The sequence below is a fragment of the Grammomys surdaster genome, unplaced genomic scaffold (genome assembly GCF_004785775.1).
Source record: "Grammomys surdaster isolate TR1022 unplaced genomic scaffold, NIH_TR_1.0 126066, whole genome shotgun sequence".
Classification (NCBI taxonomy): domain Eukaryota; kingdom Metazoa; phylum Chordata; class Mammalia; order Rodentia; family Muridae; genus Grammomys; species Grammomys surdaster.
In genome coordinates this window covers 2,279,643-2,295,830 of record NW_021620876.1, presented here as the reverse complement: position 1 = coordinate 2,295,830, position 16,188 = coordinate 2,279,643, and the positions used below count along the sequence as shown (strand labels likewise).

At 37.9% G+C, this 16,188-nt stretch overlaps 1 protein-coding gene across 2 annotated transcripts in view; it reads left to right on the top strand.

Annotated features, from left to right (window-relative positions):
• The window catches only part of Cblb (Cbl proto-oncogene B), a 167,880-nt gene extending 152,122 nt beyond the window's left edge, over positions 1-15,758 (top strand). For both annotated transcript variants that reach the window (XM_028755607.1, XM_028755606.1), the window contains 2 exons: positions 1,861-1,980; positions 12,229-15,758. In XM_028755607.1, the coding sequence (XP_028611440.1) occupies positions 1,861-1,980; positions 12,229-12,488 (380 nt within the window). In that variant the 3' untranslated portion in view covers positions 12,489-15,758. The remainder of the gene's footprint in view (positions 1-1,860; positions 1,981-12,228) is intronic.
• Positions 15,759-16,188: the final 430 nt, after the last annotated feature.

Below are 16,188 nucleotides of genomic sequence, written 5' to 3'. Positions count from 1 at the left end.
CATCTCTGCCCTCTCTAGCTCCTCCTCTTCCTTTTCCTCTTCTCTTCCTTAATCCTCCTCTTCCTCTCCTAACTCCTCCCACCTTAGCTCCTCCTACAGTCCCCCTTCTCACTGTCCCTTACCCGGAGAAACTTAGCTTGAAGCAAGGTAGAACACGTCATGATGGAACAGATTCTAACTGGTTTTGCTATTGATTTAAATAATTTATTGTATCCAGTCCCTTTTTAGGTAAGATGGTTTAATGGAAAAACATCGAAAAACTACAATTGTATATTTTGTAGTTCATTTATAGTACTAAAATATATCCAGATTTTAACTTTAAGTTCTCAGTTATTGTCCGGAAATAATGTAGAGATATTCAATAAGCCTGAGAGTTGCCTCTAAGGTGTAATAAACACATACAGATATTATGAAGGCACGATAAAGCTGGTGACAATTGCTCCAGGAAGAGAAAATAAGATAATAATTAGTTAACAACTTTAAGTAGTGCTTACATGTTCTCGTCAGATATTAGTATATTAGTACAAAATACACTATTTTATACTATAGTATAAATAAAACAATACATTAGTGTATATTATTTATATATATATTTATATATATAAATATTTATATATAAATATGTATATATAAATAATATACAGTAAATATATATAGTATAAATAAAATACATAGTATTAATAAAAATATTTTGCCAAATTCAAATGAATACTAATCAATGGACTAAATTATAGCCAAACTATATATACTTATAGTCCATCTTTCTTTATGAAAAGTATGTGTTTGCATGGACTTATTTTTAGTAGTTAAAATTTTTATTAAGAGCAAGTTAATTGCCAAGCAGCCTGATGCTGTATTTGAGTTAGGAGATCTAATATAATTAAGGAAAATCATGCTCTGCAAGGAACTTGGAATAACTTCAGAGATGGCACCAGCAGAAGAAAATAGATGCAGAAAGCGTGAGGGTCGAGGTGATGGCTGTAAATTATTAGTGAGCCAAAGAAGTCAGAGATAATGTTCTTCTCTTCAGACAAGAGTGCATGCTAAGGCCTTAAGCCCATACACTGCTAATTTTAAAATGGTTAGGCCTGTGATCCTTGTGACTTCTGCCAGCACAGACTCCCGTTCTCTCTTTAGTACCACTTGGTGCGTTCTATCACGTATAGTGAAATAATTTTTCAGTCTACAATTCACATTTCACAATTTTACATGGCAGAGTATGAAATTCAAACTTTGTTTTTCATAATGGTGTATTTTTTTCACAGTTGAACTTACTATTCAGTGAGCCAACCTGAGAACTTGGTCTTAGCATGTTTGGGACTATTCCAAGGTAGTGCAATTAATTAAAAATATACCTTATGTTGACAGATTTGTATGCAGATATTAGTTCATTTGAAAATTTCAAGCTTCAGGTCTTTTACAGATTTATCCTGATGATCAGCTTCAGGAGCCCCAGTGATCCACCAGTTCTCCCATACGGCAAAGTGGGCAGCATTTTCTTCGTGTTGTTTTTTCCCATCAGCTTCATTCATTGAAATGCATAGGTCGGGATAGAAATTTGAGTTAAGAAGAGTAAGTGATCTGAAAAGATAAAGAAAGGTCCATCGTCTTAATTTTGGAAGTAAAGGGAATAGCTCTAACCTGAACAAATGAATGAGTTTGAAACTGCACAGTCCTTTGGATATTATCGCTCATGCAATTACTTGACCAATTCATTATCAAAATCTATAGTCTTTAGAAAGTTCACAGAATTCTTTATTCAGCTAGCAAGCAGGGATCATCCTTTTAATTAAATATATATATATATATATATATATATATATATATAAACAAACACGTATATATATCTTTATTTTTAAGATCCCTTTTTTGACCCAGCAAGTGGGCAAGTTCCATTGCCACCTGCCAGGAGAGCACCAGGAGACAGCGTCAAAGCCAACAGAGCCTCCCAGGACTATGACCAGCTCCCTTCATCTTCCGGTGAGTTGGCTGAGAACACTAACAGCATTGTCCTATGTTTTTACAGCCTTTTTCTCTGTAGCCTCTGTCTTTAGTTTACTGCACTATACCAAAGCATTCACTTACTTCTGACGTCCTTCACGTTTGGCTTGTAAAGTGTATATTATAAAAACAACACCCAAGAAAAGTACCTCAAGGAAAGAAAAAGTGAGGCTTAAAATGATGTGTGAACAGTCAGCAAGCTCACAGTCTTTGGGATGCATTCTTTCTTTTAACTTCTGTTTGTCTCATCCAGATTTGAGAAATGCAGAAAATATCCTTGAGCATCTTCCCATGCTGTTTTATTGTTTTGGTTTTGATTTGGTTTGTTGTTCTTTGCTTTTTGTTGTTGTTTGTTTGTTTAATTTCACATTAAGACTGAAGACTCTTTAAAATTCATATCAGTAGCAAACCATGTTACTGTTAATTGTCTATTATGAGGTTTCTGTTGTTGCTTTTGTTGCTCTGTTGTGGCTGGCTGGCTGGCTGGCTGGCTGGTGAGTTGGTGAGTAGCTCTTAGTCTTGTTTTTTTTTTGTTTGTTTTTGTTTTTTAAGAAAGTGTTTCCTGTAGACATCTGTCCTTCCTAAAACCTGTCATTGTCCCAGACTCCATCATTCATTGATTTTCTTGATTCATTTGTCTATCTCTTCCTCTAGTATCTTAACACTAAAACAAGGAATGTTACCTCAGGTTGCTAGAGTTAATATCACAGGCCAGATGCTAATCAACAAATGTTCATTTCTTAGATTTCGAAGCCTCAAGAAGTGCCAGGCGTTTGGTATCTGATGAAAACATACTTCCTTCTTCATCGGGGCCCATCTTCCTACTGGTGTAGTGAAGTGTGGGCTTTTTTATCTGGATATTAATCCCTTTCCTGAGAGGTCCACGCTCACAACTTAGCCACTCTAAAAGCCTGAGCAAGGCATAGAGCCACACTGCCGTAACTCAGCACTAAGAAGCTGAAGCAGGAACCTTACACCATGTGTAGCAACAGAATGAGATACACAGTGGCATAGGAAAGCCAAGACCAGTGTGGCCTACATAGGGAAACCCTGTCTCCAAACAATCTGTTTAAGTGAGACACAATAGTATTGCTGTATCCCAGTTATCCTCCTGGATGTCCAAAGCATAAGTATATTGATGGGGATAAGAAAGAAGATATGTTAAATGTAATACTCACATACATGGTACCCTCTGAATAGTTGAGCTCCTTTGAGTATTATCAGTTGTGTGGTTTTTCCACAGTGCTGTATAGGAGATGTAGAATTCTCCATAAAACCTCAAAGTGTTAACACTTGTATATGACCTGGGAAAACACTGAAAAGCTTAATCCTTTCAGGTTTTGTTCCATGTTGTCTGCCTGTTCACATGTAGCCACTCAGAATGTTCACATCCATCTTTGTATAGACTGTAGTCCCAAGTAAAACAGACTGACAAAGCATGGAAATCAAGGAGGGAAAATATCTGCTAGCCCCATGTGACATAAGAAAGCAAAGCCATTACTAAAATAATGTTGAAGTACACCTTTGGCCAAAGTACCATGTCTGACTTGAAATGATGTATCCAGACCTCCAACTCTGTTAAAATAAAGGTATTCATACACATAGTCAGTCGAGTTATCACCAGTCACTGTTTTCACAGATTCTTCTGTGTGGGCTCCATAACGTGGGTATGGTAGAGTCAAGAGCCTCACTCATGTGCAGGATGTCAAGTGGCGTGGATTGGGGTTAACATTACAATAGAAATCTCAAGAGTTCTTTGACTAGCAAACAGAAAAACATTCACTTGACAGGACTAAACTAGGTTTTCCCTAAGAAATTAAAAAAACAACAGCAACAAAAAACAAACAAACAAAAACCCTGATAACCAGAGCCAGTGATAGCATCAAGTATTTCATCCTACTTCCTAAACCGTTTCAAGTTCTAGCAAAGCATGGGACTGGTGCCCTTTGTTATATACCTGCAAAGCATGAACCAGTGCCTCTGTTCTGACCTGTGTTTGTTAGTGAGAAACATGCTAGTTTGTTTTTTTTCTTACAGGTGTACATCTGTACTAGCCTCTGGATTAGGTGTCTCGTTTAAAACCTGACCTAGATGCTGTATGCCTTCACAATCTGTTCTTGTCAAAGGCCCTTTTAAATGGCTTAACAAGGATTCTGGTTGTGAACTAAAAGAAAAAAAATCTATAATCTCTGAGAGCTACATAACTGATAGTAGCTTACTCATCGTTGAACTATGAGAAGAACAGTTCTAAAGAATTCAGAAATAGTTTTATCAATGTAAAATTATGTTCCTCGTGTCCCCCTGTAAAAACATTAATGTGTGTAAGTGCTATAAAGCTACAAGGCACTTCAAGTGCATTCATTCCTCTCAAAGGAAGTATTTCATAGATTAAAAAAAGTGAATGTTGCCATTGGTATTTTTTACCAAATGATTATGTGATAAAACACACTTATAAAAAAATAAAAATTTCACTGGCGTATTTTAAAATCATGTACTTCTGGATTGGGGCAACTTTTTTTGTTTTTTTCGAGACAGGGTTTCTCTGTGTAGCCCTGGCTGTCTGTCCTGGAATTCATTCTGTAGACTAGGCAGGCCTCGAACTCAGAAATTCACCTACCTCTGCCTCCCAAGTGCTGGGATTAAAGGCGTGTGCCACCACTGCCCGGCAGGAGGCAACCTTTTTGCCCTTAAAGGACTTATTCTTTATACAAGCACATTACTCACAAACAGCTCCTGTCACTAATAGCAATGTGTAAGTTTTATAAAATTTTGATGCTGCTCTTCGCTTATTGTAAATTGTGCTGCAGTTTGACTTCCTTAAGCATTCCATAATTCTTGTTCTTACATGCAGTGTTACCCTTGAAGGAGATTATTCATATCATTAGTAGTTAAAAGGTGTTTCAAGGATGTGAAACAATGCTAAGATGTCCATGACTCACATGAAAGGATTTTATTTGTGAATATACTGAATATAATGAAAATTAAGGAGCTGTGTTTATAAGGGGAATGAGCTACGGTGCTTTGACCTTTGTTTATTATTAGCTTAATGGAAAACTGAAGGACTGTTGAACAGATTGTTATATTAGTAATCCTTTGAAGATTTCACCTGGAAATGATAGTTGCAATTGCACAAGGTGTAGAGATGTGTTTGAGTTACCATCAGTGGTGGGATAAACAGCCATTAACACTCAGTTCTGATTCCATGATGGAAATGTCAGTGTGATTGATCTCTACCAGTTCACCTGGTAGTTAATGCCACTTGAAAACCTTACACGCACGACTCCAGTTCAAAACCTTGGGGCTGAAGTGCTTTTCCATGAAGATCTGAAACACTCTCACAGGCTGCATTCTGTGCATTCCACGCACAGGTTATGCACAGAGTTTATGTGAAGGTTTTTCATCTGTTCATGTTTCACTGAAAACCTTTTGTGAACTCATCTGTTGATTAAACAGTGTCCAAAACTGTAGTGATTCAGCATCACAATGTAAATAGGCTCCAAAATTAATTGACAGTGCTTATATTTGAGTAACAAGATTGTAATATATTTTACAATTTTGTTCATTTTTTGTTCAGTTGAATTCACATTATTTCTTCTAATTATCAACTATTACAGAACATAGAAAACATAAGAAAATTACTAGTCAAAGAGTGTTCATGTTTATTCCAAGAACCGGACTCATTTACTACATTACTGCAAGTCTATATCCCATACTATTTTTAGATGCATATAATATTTATCAAACATTTACTATATGATAGAAATTCTGATAATTATCTTAGGAAGCTAGAAATGAGAATCATACATATCATTTAATATACAAAGTATATTATACATAATTCTATGTAGATACATAGATGATATTTTATATAATGTATATGCTGTTACATACTTTAAACATAGCTGTAATATAAATAAATATGTACAACTACAATAAGCTTAATTTATAGATTAATGAAAAACAGCATGTTTTATTAGTCTGCTAAGAATCCTACATCAACAAGTGTCAGCCCAGTAAAATGTAAGCTGACTCTAACGATTTTAGTAAGCTATGAAAACATTTATTCTTTTATTGTTAATGAAGTTTGTGTTGTGATTTCCTCAGTAGGCAAGCTAAAACCAAGTTAAGACATAATAAAAAAAATCACACCTTTATGGAACAAGGTAGCTAAAGTACTTGTGGATCTCCAGTCTAGTAAAACAGAGGAAGGGCCATGAAGGAACAGCAGTGTCAATAGAGAGGTGGAAGGCACTGGAAGCAATAAACGCCCTAGGACCTCGGCAGAACCCCTGCCAGGGTTCTTGATGCTCTTTCTTGTCTGACTATCCCCCTCGGCATCTCAGTCTTGGTTCGTGAGCAGCTCTTCTCTGTATAGCACAGGGAACCTCGGCTATTTAGCTGTGGTTCTGTGAATTGCATGCGTGAGCATGACATACACATCAGAAACACAATGTAGTTACCAATAGTAAGGAGAGAAATCACTTAGAGCTGTGACACGGGGGTGTCCCTTGCATTCCCAGTTGATTTTTGTCCCGTGGTAAAGATCAACCCTCTCCATGTGATACTGGATTTTCCCAGCACCATTTCCGAGGCATCCCTTTCCCTGTTGTGTGATTTTAGTGACTGTGTAAGAACTGGTTGGCAGCAGATGTGTAGGTTCTGATTAGTTCCATTAGCTTCCGAGTCAGTCCATCGTAGAGTCTGACTCTACAATTCATCTTTTAGTCTGGTGTGTGAAGCCTCTGGCTTTCTGCTGTCTGTTCAAGGTTACTTTGGTTCTTTGAGATCCCTAAAATTTCGTATGAATAGTGGAGTTTTTTTCCCACTCTGTGGATATGATCATGGGTATTTTGACTGCAATGTGAATCCACAGATGGATTTGAATCTATAGAATATTTTATTATATAATAATAATATATTACAGACATTGTATTAGTAGTCTATATGTTCATGGATATGGAGAGATTTCATTTTTGTTTTTCATGTCAGGTTCTTCAATTGTTGCTTTATAACTTTACTTCCAGAGTTAAGTTCATTCCTGAATGTGTTATCTGTAGTTTTTATGGGTTTTATATCATTGGATGGCTTATATGTAGAAAGCTATTAATTCTTGTATGTAGGCTCTGAATTCTGCCCCACCATTGAATTAATACTTGCTAATACTGTTTTCATGGACTCCTTAGGTTTTGTGTACAAACATCACGTACACACGAAAATCATTCTCAAGAAGTGTCAGTTTAACACCTTCCTTCTTTATTTTTATGGGTTTTGGTTTGCTTCTCGTTAAAATATTCTGTTTGAAATGTATGGTTCTATACTGAATAACATGGTGGCAATGGACACCTTGATCTTGTGTCTGATCTCAGAGAAAATACTTGTAGCTTCTCTCCATTCATATTAATGTCATCTAGGGGTTATTGTACGTAATTCATAGTATATTGAGGAGTTTTATCATAAAGAAGTGTTAAGTGGTATCAAATGCTTCTCGTGAATCTACTGAGATCATATATGGTCATACAGTTTTCATATTTTATTCTGTGAGTGTATTGATTTCCATATGTTGAACTACATTTTAACTCTGGGAACGCAACCAACTTCAATAATGGTGAATAAACTTGAATCCCTGGGATGAAACCAGTGTGCTGTGGTGAGTGATTTGTGACTTACTAGTGAGTTTGATTCCATGGAACTTTGTTGTGAATATTTGTATCTGTGTTCATCAGACATATAATGGTTGATAGGTTGTTGCTGCTGCTGCTGCTGCTGCTGCTGCTGCTGCTGCTGCTGCTGCTATTGCATGCTTCTCTGGTTTTGGAAGTTAGATAGTGCTGGGTTCTTGGGTTTTTAGTGCTGATAAATTGTGAAAATCCAATGAAAAGAAACTAGATAGTTAAACGTCAGCAGTGGAGCCTTCTGACCATGGGCTCTTATCCGGTGAGAGACTTCATGGGTGATCCAGTCTCATACCACCATTGTTCTCTTCAGATTCTTGTGTCTTCAGGGTTCATTTGACCCATTTTATATACAGGTGTCTATCTCTGGGTTTTTCTTCTTTGTTAGCCTATTTTCGTAGGAATCTCTATGATTGTATTTCTCTGGCTGAGATTGCAATGCTTCACAGAAAAGTTAGGATCAGGTAGCCTGAGAATCTTCATGCATTTACTATATACAGTCGACCATGGAAACAGGATTTTTAAAGACAGACAGACAAGGCAGCAGGGTTAATATGTAAAACTATAAAACTGAAAAAAGAATTGGTGTAATCTCCATAGGAGCAATTTCTGTAAGGGATCATTTCTCAGACTGTTTACATCTGGAGAGAGACAGCTATAGTGAACATTTTCTGCATATACTGTCAACATTCACATTCAGACCCAGGGAAGGCTCTCTCATCTCTGAAGCTCACTAGGGCAGTCTTGTTACTCCTGTAGGGCTGAAGCGTTGGAGTCTTTGACATGGCCAGGCTCATATAAAACAATACATATTTGTTGAGGACTTCACAAACTCCCTACAGTCTTAGGAGACCTATTATTGGAAATCCTTTTAGTGTGTGTGTGTGTGTGTGTGTGTGTGTGTGTGTGTATGTGTGTGTGTTGGACCTATGACTTTATCCTTTTTTTTTTTCTCGTTCACTGTGCTTGCTCCATGTTTTATGTTGTATCTCCTCTTCAGTGGGGTTTTCCATTTTACATACTTTAGTGATGGTGATTACATTTTATTCACTTCAGAATGCAGGACTTCTTATACATATTTGGAAGCTTTCTCTGGTAATCAGAGAATTTCTCAATGATGGCTGTCTTGGAAGGTCTTGGTTCCCTGGATGAATATTGTCATCATGACAAACATTGATTTCTTTCAAGAATCTGAATATACCCTTTAATGCTTTTCTGACCTATAAAGTTTCTGCTCAAAAATTCACTGTTACTCTGATATGGTGCCTTTAGGGATGACTTTGATCTTTCCAGTGGTGGATTTAAAGTCGTTTCTTTGTGTTCTATAGTTTGGACAATTTAATTGTAATAAGTTATGTGATGATTTTTTTTTTGGTCATGTTCATTGGGATGCTGTATGTGTCCTCTACCCAAACGTATGTATCTATTCTATGATCATAAAAGCTTTTGCTATTTTTCATAGGTTATCAATGAACTTTTTTGCCCTGATGAAATTTTTCTCCTTGCCTTCAGGAGAAGAATTTGTATTCCCAAATTATCAATTTTGGGCTTTTTTGTTGTTTTGTTTTCTTGTTTGTTTCTCATTTACTAGTGTGCCCGAGATCTTGAGTGCTCTATGCTTTGTTGTGAGCACAAACAGAGCACTTCAAAAGATATATGTCCATGCTTTTGCCCCTCAATTCTGTGAGCTGCTGACACTTCCATTTTGAACTCTGCATGTCTAAGATGCGCTTGATTCTCTTTCAGAATCTCACTTTACATTTCTTATCCCCGTTGCCCACACTGTCTTCCTCATTTTACCCACCTGGCAATTTTGATTTTTTTTTTGAGCTCTCAGGTTTTTTTCTATCCATTCCTTTTAAATTCTTTTGTAAAGTATTTTATCTGTGTATCTTTCTTTGAAATTTGTTGGTGGAGTTAGGATTTTCTAGAAGCAATATATTACCTTTTTTGTTTCTGAAATTTTTACATTCATATTTTGAAAGTTGTACCTCTGGTTAATTAGTTATTCCTACTTTTATATGATAGTCTTATTAGGGGTGGAGCCTTTGAGACTGCCCATCCCCAGTGTTGTATTTATGCAGGTCAGAAGAATTGGAGATATTATGGATACTGCTTTCCTCCTTATATATAAAAGACACTGCCTCACAGCAGGTGTCCTGGTCGTCTGACTCTTACACTCTTTCTATGCTCCTCTTCCTCAGTGTTCCCTGAACCTTAGGCATTTGTTTAATATACAGTGTTTGTTCTGAGTCTAGCTGGTCACCATCTCTCATTTCTCAGATTCTTATGCAGTTGGGATTAGTGAGTTTGGGCTCTGTATATGTATTGCCAAAATCTGCTATACTAGTTGTCTGTGCTTCACAGGAATAGAGACCCACTAGCCACTTACCAGGTAAAGAGGTATGGGCAGCAAACTGTGTAAGGAGTTCATTGTATAGGTACTCCTGAAGTTGAAATATTGGTCCTTGTTGTTTAGTAAGGTGGGAGGGTGAAAATCAGCATAGGCCCTGTTGAGGATAATTGTACTTCAAGCAAGGGCCTGAGGCATTAGTGACCATACTGAGGCATTAGTGACCATAGCAGTCGTGGGGAGTTTGCAGGACCTGTTCTCCAGGCAATAAATAGTGAGGGCCTGGATGCTGCTCAGGGACATATAGTTTAATTACAAGGGAAAACCTAATTCAGCTTTTGACAAGACACAGAAATCATAAGTTCTTTACAGAGCTGTAATATATATTATCTATAGCTACTCTATTCATAAATGGGAATTTTTCTGTAGGACAAGAAAAATTAAAATAGAACTATTATCCTACTTTATGTAGTTTTATGTAGAAACAAATAGAGTTTTTAATTTATAAGTATTGGATTGACCCTCCCATTTCTGTTAATGGGATGATCCTTTTACAAGTTACCGTCTCATGAAAAAGTGCTGTACTTGATCAAAAATGACCAAAAGAAGTAATGTGGCTGGTAATTTTTATGTTTTGATTTTTATTGGAAATTGCAGCTTGCACTATCATCTGAAGCTATTATGGTAGTTGACAGGGCCAGAAAGAACAGGAAGAGGTGGGGAGGAACTCAGCTAGGCCTTCACTTCACAACTCACTTTACAGTGTCTTTGTGTTTTTTTTAATTATTATTATTACAAGAAAAAATATTCAATTAGTATGTCTATGGCCCTGCTGCTTCTTAAACTCTGCACTTCTAAAATGCACTTACGTATATAGATAGGTGGATAAACATGTCCTGTGTAGGTAGCTATCCCATACCCTGGGGATTTGTATTGTAGCTTATAATTAATTGCCTTTGTTCTCAAGAGTCCTGTATGTTCATGAGTACCAGTGTTATTGTTTTCACTTTATTAAGCCGCTATCCAGGATGGGGATATGGCTTAGTGGATGGTGTACTTTTTGTACAGCTGTAAAGGACTGAGTTTGGATCCCCAGAACCTGTTTGAAGCCAGATATGTTAGAATGCATCTATAATCTTAGCTACTTCCGGTGGACTGGGAATAAGAAACAGGAGACTCTCCATAATCTTGTAGGCCATCCATCCTGTTGTATGCAAAGGTGAACAAGAGACGCAGCCTTAAACAAGGTGGAAGGAAGGACTGACCCAAGGTTGTCCTATGAGCACTACATATAGGTCACAGCACATGTGTACCCACTCTCTCATACACACACACAAACATGGACACATCTACACATACTGCTGCACACGTTTAAGAGACTGCATAAAAAAAAGAATGAATTACCTTCAGGGTCCTGACCTATAGGCCAGTCTCCTTCTGATGCTTTTTTTTTCTCTCTTTGTGTTTTTTTTGGGCAAAAGTTCCTGCATCAGAATCTAAAGTGTTTGCTCGAGCAAAGCCACACTTAATTTGTTCAACCTGTTGGCTGACAGAGTCAAACCATCTGCTGTTTTTGTTTTCCTTTTCCTTGGTATAAGTGAAGTGCAGCAAATTAACTTGGAAACCCAGGGAGGAGGAAACCTTACGCTATATTTCTCGCAATAGCTCTTCCACCAGTACATGAGTAGGATCATTTGGGGACTATTCTGTATTTTTAAAATTGAGTCATAAGGGATGCTTATCCCTCTGGTAGGAACCTCTCAACTCCCTCTCCTCCTCATCCTCCTTCTCTTCTTTCTCCTTGCAGCCACAGTCTGTGACACAGTTGAGAAAGATATAATTTGTGACTAATCAGATCTTGCCACTTTTACTCTGGACTTCAACGCTATTGCAGTAGTTTTGGTTTTTGTTTGTTTGTTTATTTTAAAGTAACTCTTTTTCTGGCCTGAAAAGTAAAATATGGAATCAGAAAATAAGTATGTTAGTTTTCCATCAAACTACTATATTCTCACACCACATTCTATTTTTTTAAATAAAATAATGTTTTTCACTCCACAATAAGCTAGCCAACAAATAAAAATAGTTATAGAGAAGATGAAAAATGGTATTTAGCATAAAATAATGATATAACAGTGTTATCTTCTGTAGTGTTCATTTTTATCCCACTGTTTCAATGCTATCTGTCTTTGACAATCTCCACAGATAGTTCTCAAGCACCAGCTAGACCCCCTAAACCACGACCCCGAAGGACTGCACCAGAAATTCATCACAGAAAGCCCCATGGGCCCGAGGCGGCGTTGGAAAATGTCGATGCAAAAATTGCAAAACTCATGGGAGAGGGGTATGCCTTCGAAGAGGTGAAGAGAGCCTTAGAGATTGCCCAGAATAATGTGGAAGTGGCCAGGAGCATACTTCGAGAATTTGCCTTCCCTCCTCCCGTCTCCCCACGTCTGAATCTATAGCAGCCAGAACTGGAAGCACCAAAGGGTAAAACAGTTAACAAATATTCCAGGAGTATGGAACAAAAGGACTGAGAGAGGAATGCAGGAGCCACAGTGTCTTTCCATGTGACATCTCCAGAAGGCAGCCTGGAGTCCAGCCTCTCTGGTACCATAGCCCTCTGAGGATGCCCACGCTACAGCTTCTGTGTTTGTGCTAGCCATACTTTGAAATCAGGGTTGAACTGTTAAAATAATTTAAAGACGTTTACTCCCCCTTGAACTTTGAATCTGTGAAATGCTTTTCCTTGTTTACATGTTGACAGAATTGCAGTTTGTCTCAGTTTTTGATTCCTGTACTGTGTTCCTGACAGGCCCTTTTCAGAGTCAGTCAGGTCTGCTGTAAGTTTTTCCATGCCCGCTCTGCTGCCCACATCGGCGGCTAAACCGTCTCTTTTGTTGCTATCTATCCGGGCCCCACCTCATGTCCCGAGGTCCAGTTCCATTTCTCCCGTTCACACAGCACCCTAGCCTGAAGGTCCTGACTTTTCAGTGTTTCAAACTCATGCAGACAGAAAATGAAAAATGTGTATGGTCTTGTCTTCACTACTGAGTCTTTTCTTTGTGAACCATCACTGTTGAGAGGTGGGGGAAAACCTGAATGTAAAAAGCATTTATTTGTCAATAAACTGCCTTTTGTAAGGGGTTTTTATATACTATAAAAGAGCTTCTCTTGCTAGTTTAAGTTCTGTGACCTTTAGGTTTCCGAACTCCCCCTCTCGTCCACCCAGGAGTGTCATGACGCTGTAAAGGTGGCTGCTGCAGATGCAGGAGAAGCAGGCTTGCTGAGACAGGGCTTGTACTACAGTGCCATAATGAGATCTCCTAATATTTTTGCCTGCATCACTTTCAGGAGAGATGGAAAAGGGGACCACGGCCTCAAAATATGTTAGTATGCCTTTAGATAAGGTCATGGACATACATGCCTTTCCCAAGTGGAATAGAGCCCATTTTCTATTTTATGATGTCACCCTGGCTCCTCACAGTGCGGGAGCCCCCTAAGGCACTGATGACTGTTATGTATCACTGCTACTGCGGGCCTTATTACTTGCAAAACTCTTAGTACCCTTTCTCCAGTAACGTAGGATCCCTGTTTACTCTGTGGGTTTTGTCACTGACTGCCCTGTGTTGCCCCATCCAGTCAGATGAACCACTGGTACTAAAGATACCTATTGATCGTCTGTAATGTGCTTTGCACTCTTCTTGGCTTTGAAAGCACAAACTCTCACACATGGACTCCACCGTATTTCTTGTGTAGATGTGTCTGGTGGTAAATGTCTCCAGTCTGATGGATGATGAAGCTTCAATGATTGATTCGAGGACTTTAGACCTCTGTGGCAATTTCAGGCTTTTTGATTTGTTTGTTTGTTTGTTTGTTTGTTTGGGTTTTTTGCATCCATAATAGTGGGGGAGAAAAGAATAAAAGCTATCTCCGTGCAAAAATGCTTGAACCACATTTTGATAGTTTCTAAAGATGGATTTAGTTGTAGGTTTCTATGGATGTTTCTTACCACTCCTTACTCCACACTCAGTTTCACATACAGAGATGCCTCAGATAATCACTCATCCTGACAAAGGACAACAAGATAGTACGTCAGACAGATCCGATGGAGCTGCCACTGTACAAGACTCATGGACAAAGCTGCATTTGTCCAGGAAGGGGATCCAGCACATTCTTTTGCAGTCTAGCTTTCATGGAATGAGACAAGATTTGAGGACTCATAGTCTTTGCATAGTTTAGGCTTGTTCAGATGGTCCTATGTAGCTTCTGCTACCAGAGGGGTATTTTTTAATGTTTTTAGATTCTCTACCTGGTAGGAGGTATGAATACAAGTTTTTTATATTTTTTACAATTAGCTGTTTTATTATCTGCTCTTAATTTTTTTTACTTGGTTTATAAGTTGTGATACAGTGCTACGTATTTTGGGCTCCATGTAACTTGACAACAATCTGCATAGCCTAAAACCCAGAGTTGGCCCTTGGTTGTCCTAACACTGTTAAAACATCCTTAAAAAATGAGGGGTAGGTTTACAACAGGAACACTGGGACCCACAGCATACTGTCCTCCACACTCAGATGATACAAGAGATTTTCATCAAGAATTTAAAAACTAAAGATCTGCTGACACATTTTATTGGAACCTGAGGTTTAGGGGGCAGAGTGAAGTGTAAATAATTTTCTGGATTGTACCAAGATCTCTGCTGCATCCACTCAATAGGTACTGCCAGTTTTCTCATCAAGGAAAGTGAATCTTTTGAGTCATATGTAAGACAAAGCAGACAGAAAATGTGAAATCCTGTGAGGGCAGAATTTGTTTGAAAAAATAGTTCAAATTATTCTTTTGTTAAGAGAAGGACTACTAGTCAATACCCTGAAATGCTCCACACTTGGTTCCCTCTGATCCAGATGTGCCTCCCAGTGTTCAAGCTTAGATAATAGAGTTACCCTTATTTAATATAATCTACACAATTAAAACAAACCATGGCTAATTGTCACCCTTATGGGATCCATCTCCATTGTATTTCCAGAATTCTGAAGGTTTTTGTTTTTCTTTTTCCTTTCCTTGTATCCTCCCCACCCTACCACCAACTTCTTTATATCTGATATATCACAGCCAATTTTTCTGGACCCAAATCTGGCATTTTGATGCTTAACATATCTTGCTTCCACAATTACAACAGTTAGCCCTTTCTTATGCTACCCTTACCCACAGTACAGCAGAGCCCTAGCTACAGCCTCCGGGGGTCTGTTGGCTAACTCGGTATTTCACACACCCAGGACACATGCAGAGTTCTTCATAATGTGAACTTCCTAATTGTTCAGTTCCAGAAGCATTTCCTGCAGTTTGAACGTGACTTTGCCTTTCAGATTTTCAACTTGAAGCTTTAGTTTGCACTGAATTATCTCATCTGGTTTTAATATGTCTCAAATGGACTGATTTGGAAGCAAAATGTGGTATAGTTTAAATATTGATGCAGGTACTTTCTGTAAACCTGAAACATTAGATATTCGACAAAGACTTTCCAGAAAAAGACAGCAACAGAAAGAAAGTTTTCTTCTCAGTTCCTATTTTTATTGTTTTGAAATGCAGTTTTTAAGACTTGTCTATTATGGCAAAGTAGCTATGTGTTCAATTAATTTATATTTTATTCATTCTTTTTCAATTCTGGATATGTAACCTCAAGTACTTTATCTGTTCTTTTAAGGTATTTTATAAAATGAATGTTAACAAATGCCTTTTGTATGTTATTTTTCAGGTGAGCACAAATATTTCTTTGAGAGCATACTTCTGATGTTATTTTTCCATAGGGTATGGAAATAGCACTAGAGAGCTATCTGGGCAGACGTGTCCACCTTAGAAAATGACTAAGTCACCAGATGCCAAACCCACATAACTTAAAGACAATCTAAACTCGGTCATGTCAGAGACCCAAAAGTCAGTATTTAAGATTACAGGTAATGCGAACCCTTAATAATGAAAAGACTGCTTTGGAGAGGATGACACTAGATAATGAATGGGCATTTCCTGATTAATATTAACATCTGTTCTTTAAAATCTTTACATTTTTAATCACTGGATATGGCCAGAGACTTAAGGTGGGAAGAGCAACCATATAGAGAATAGGTTTGATAAGAGTATGTAAGAGTTCTTGGTGAGTAAATG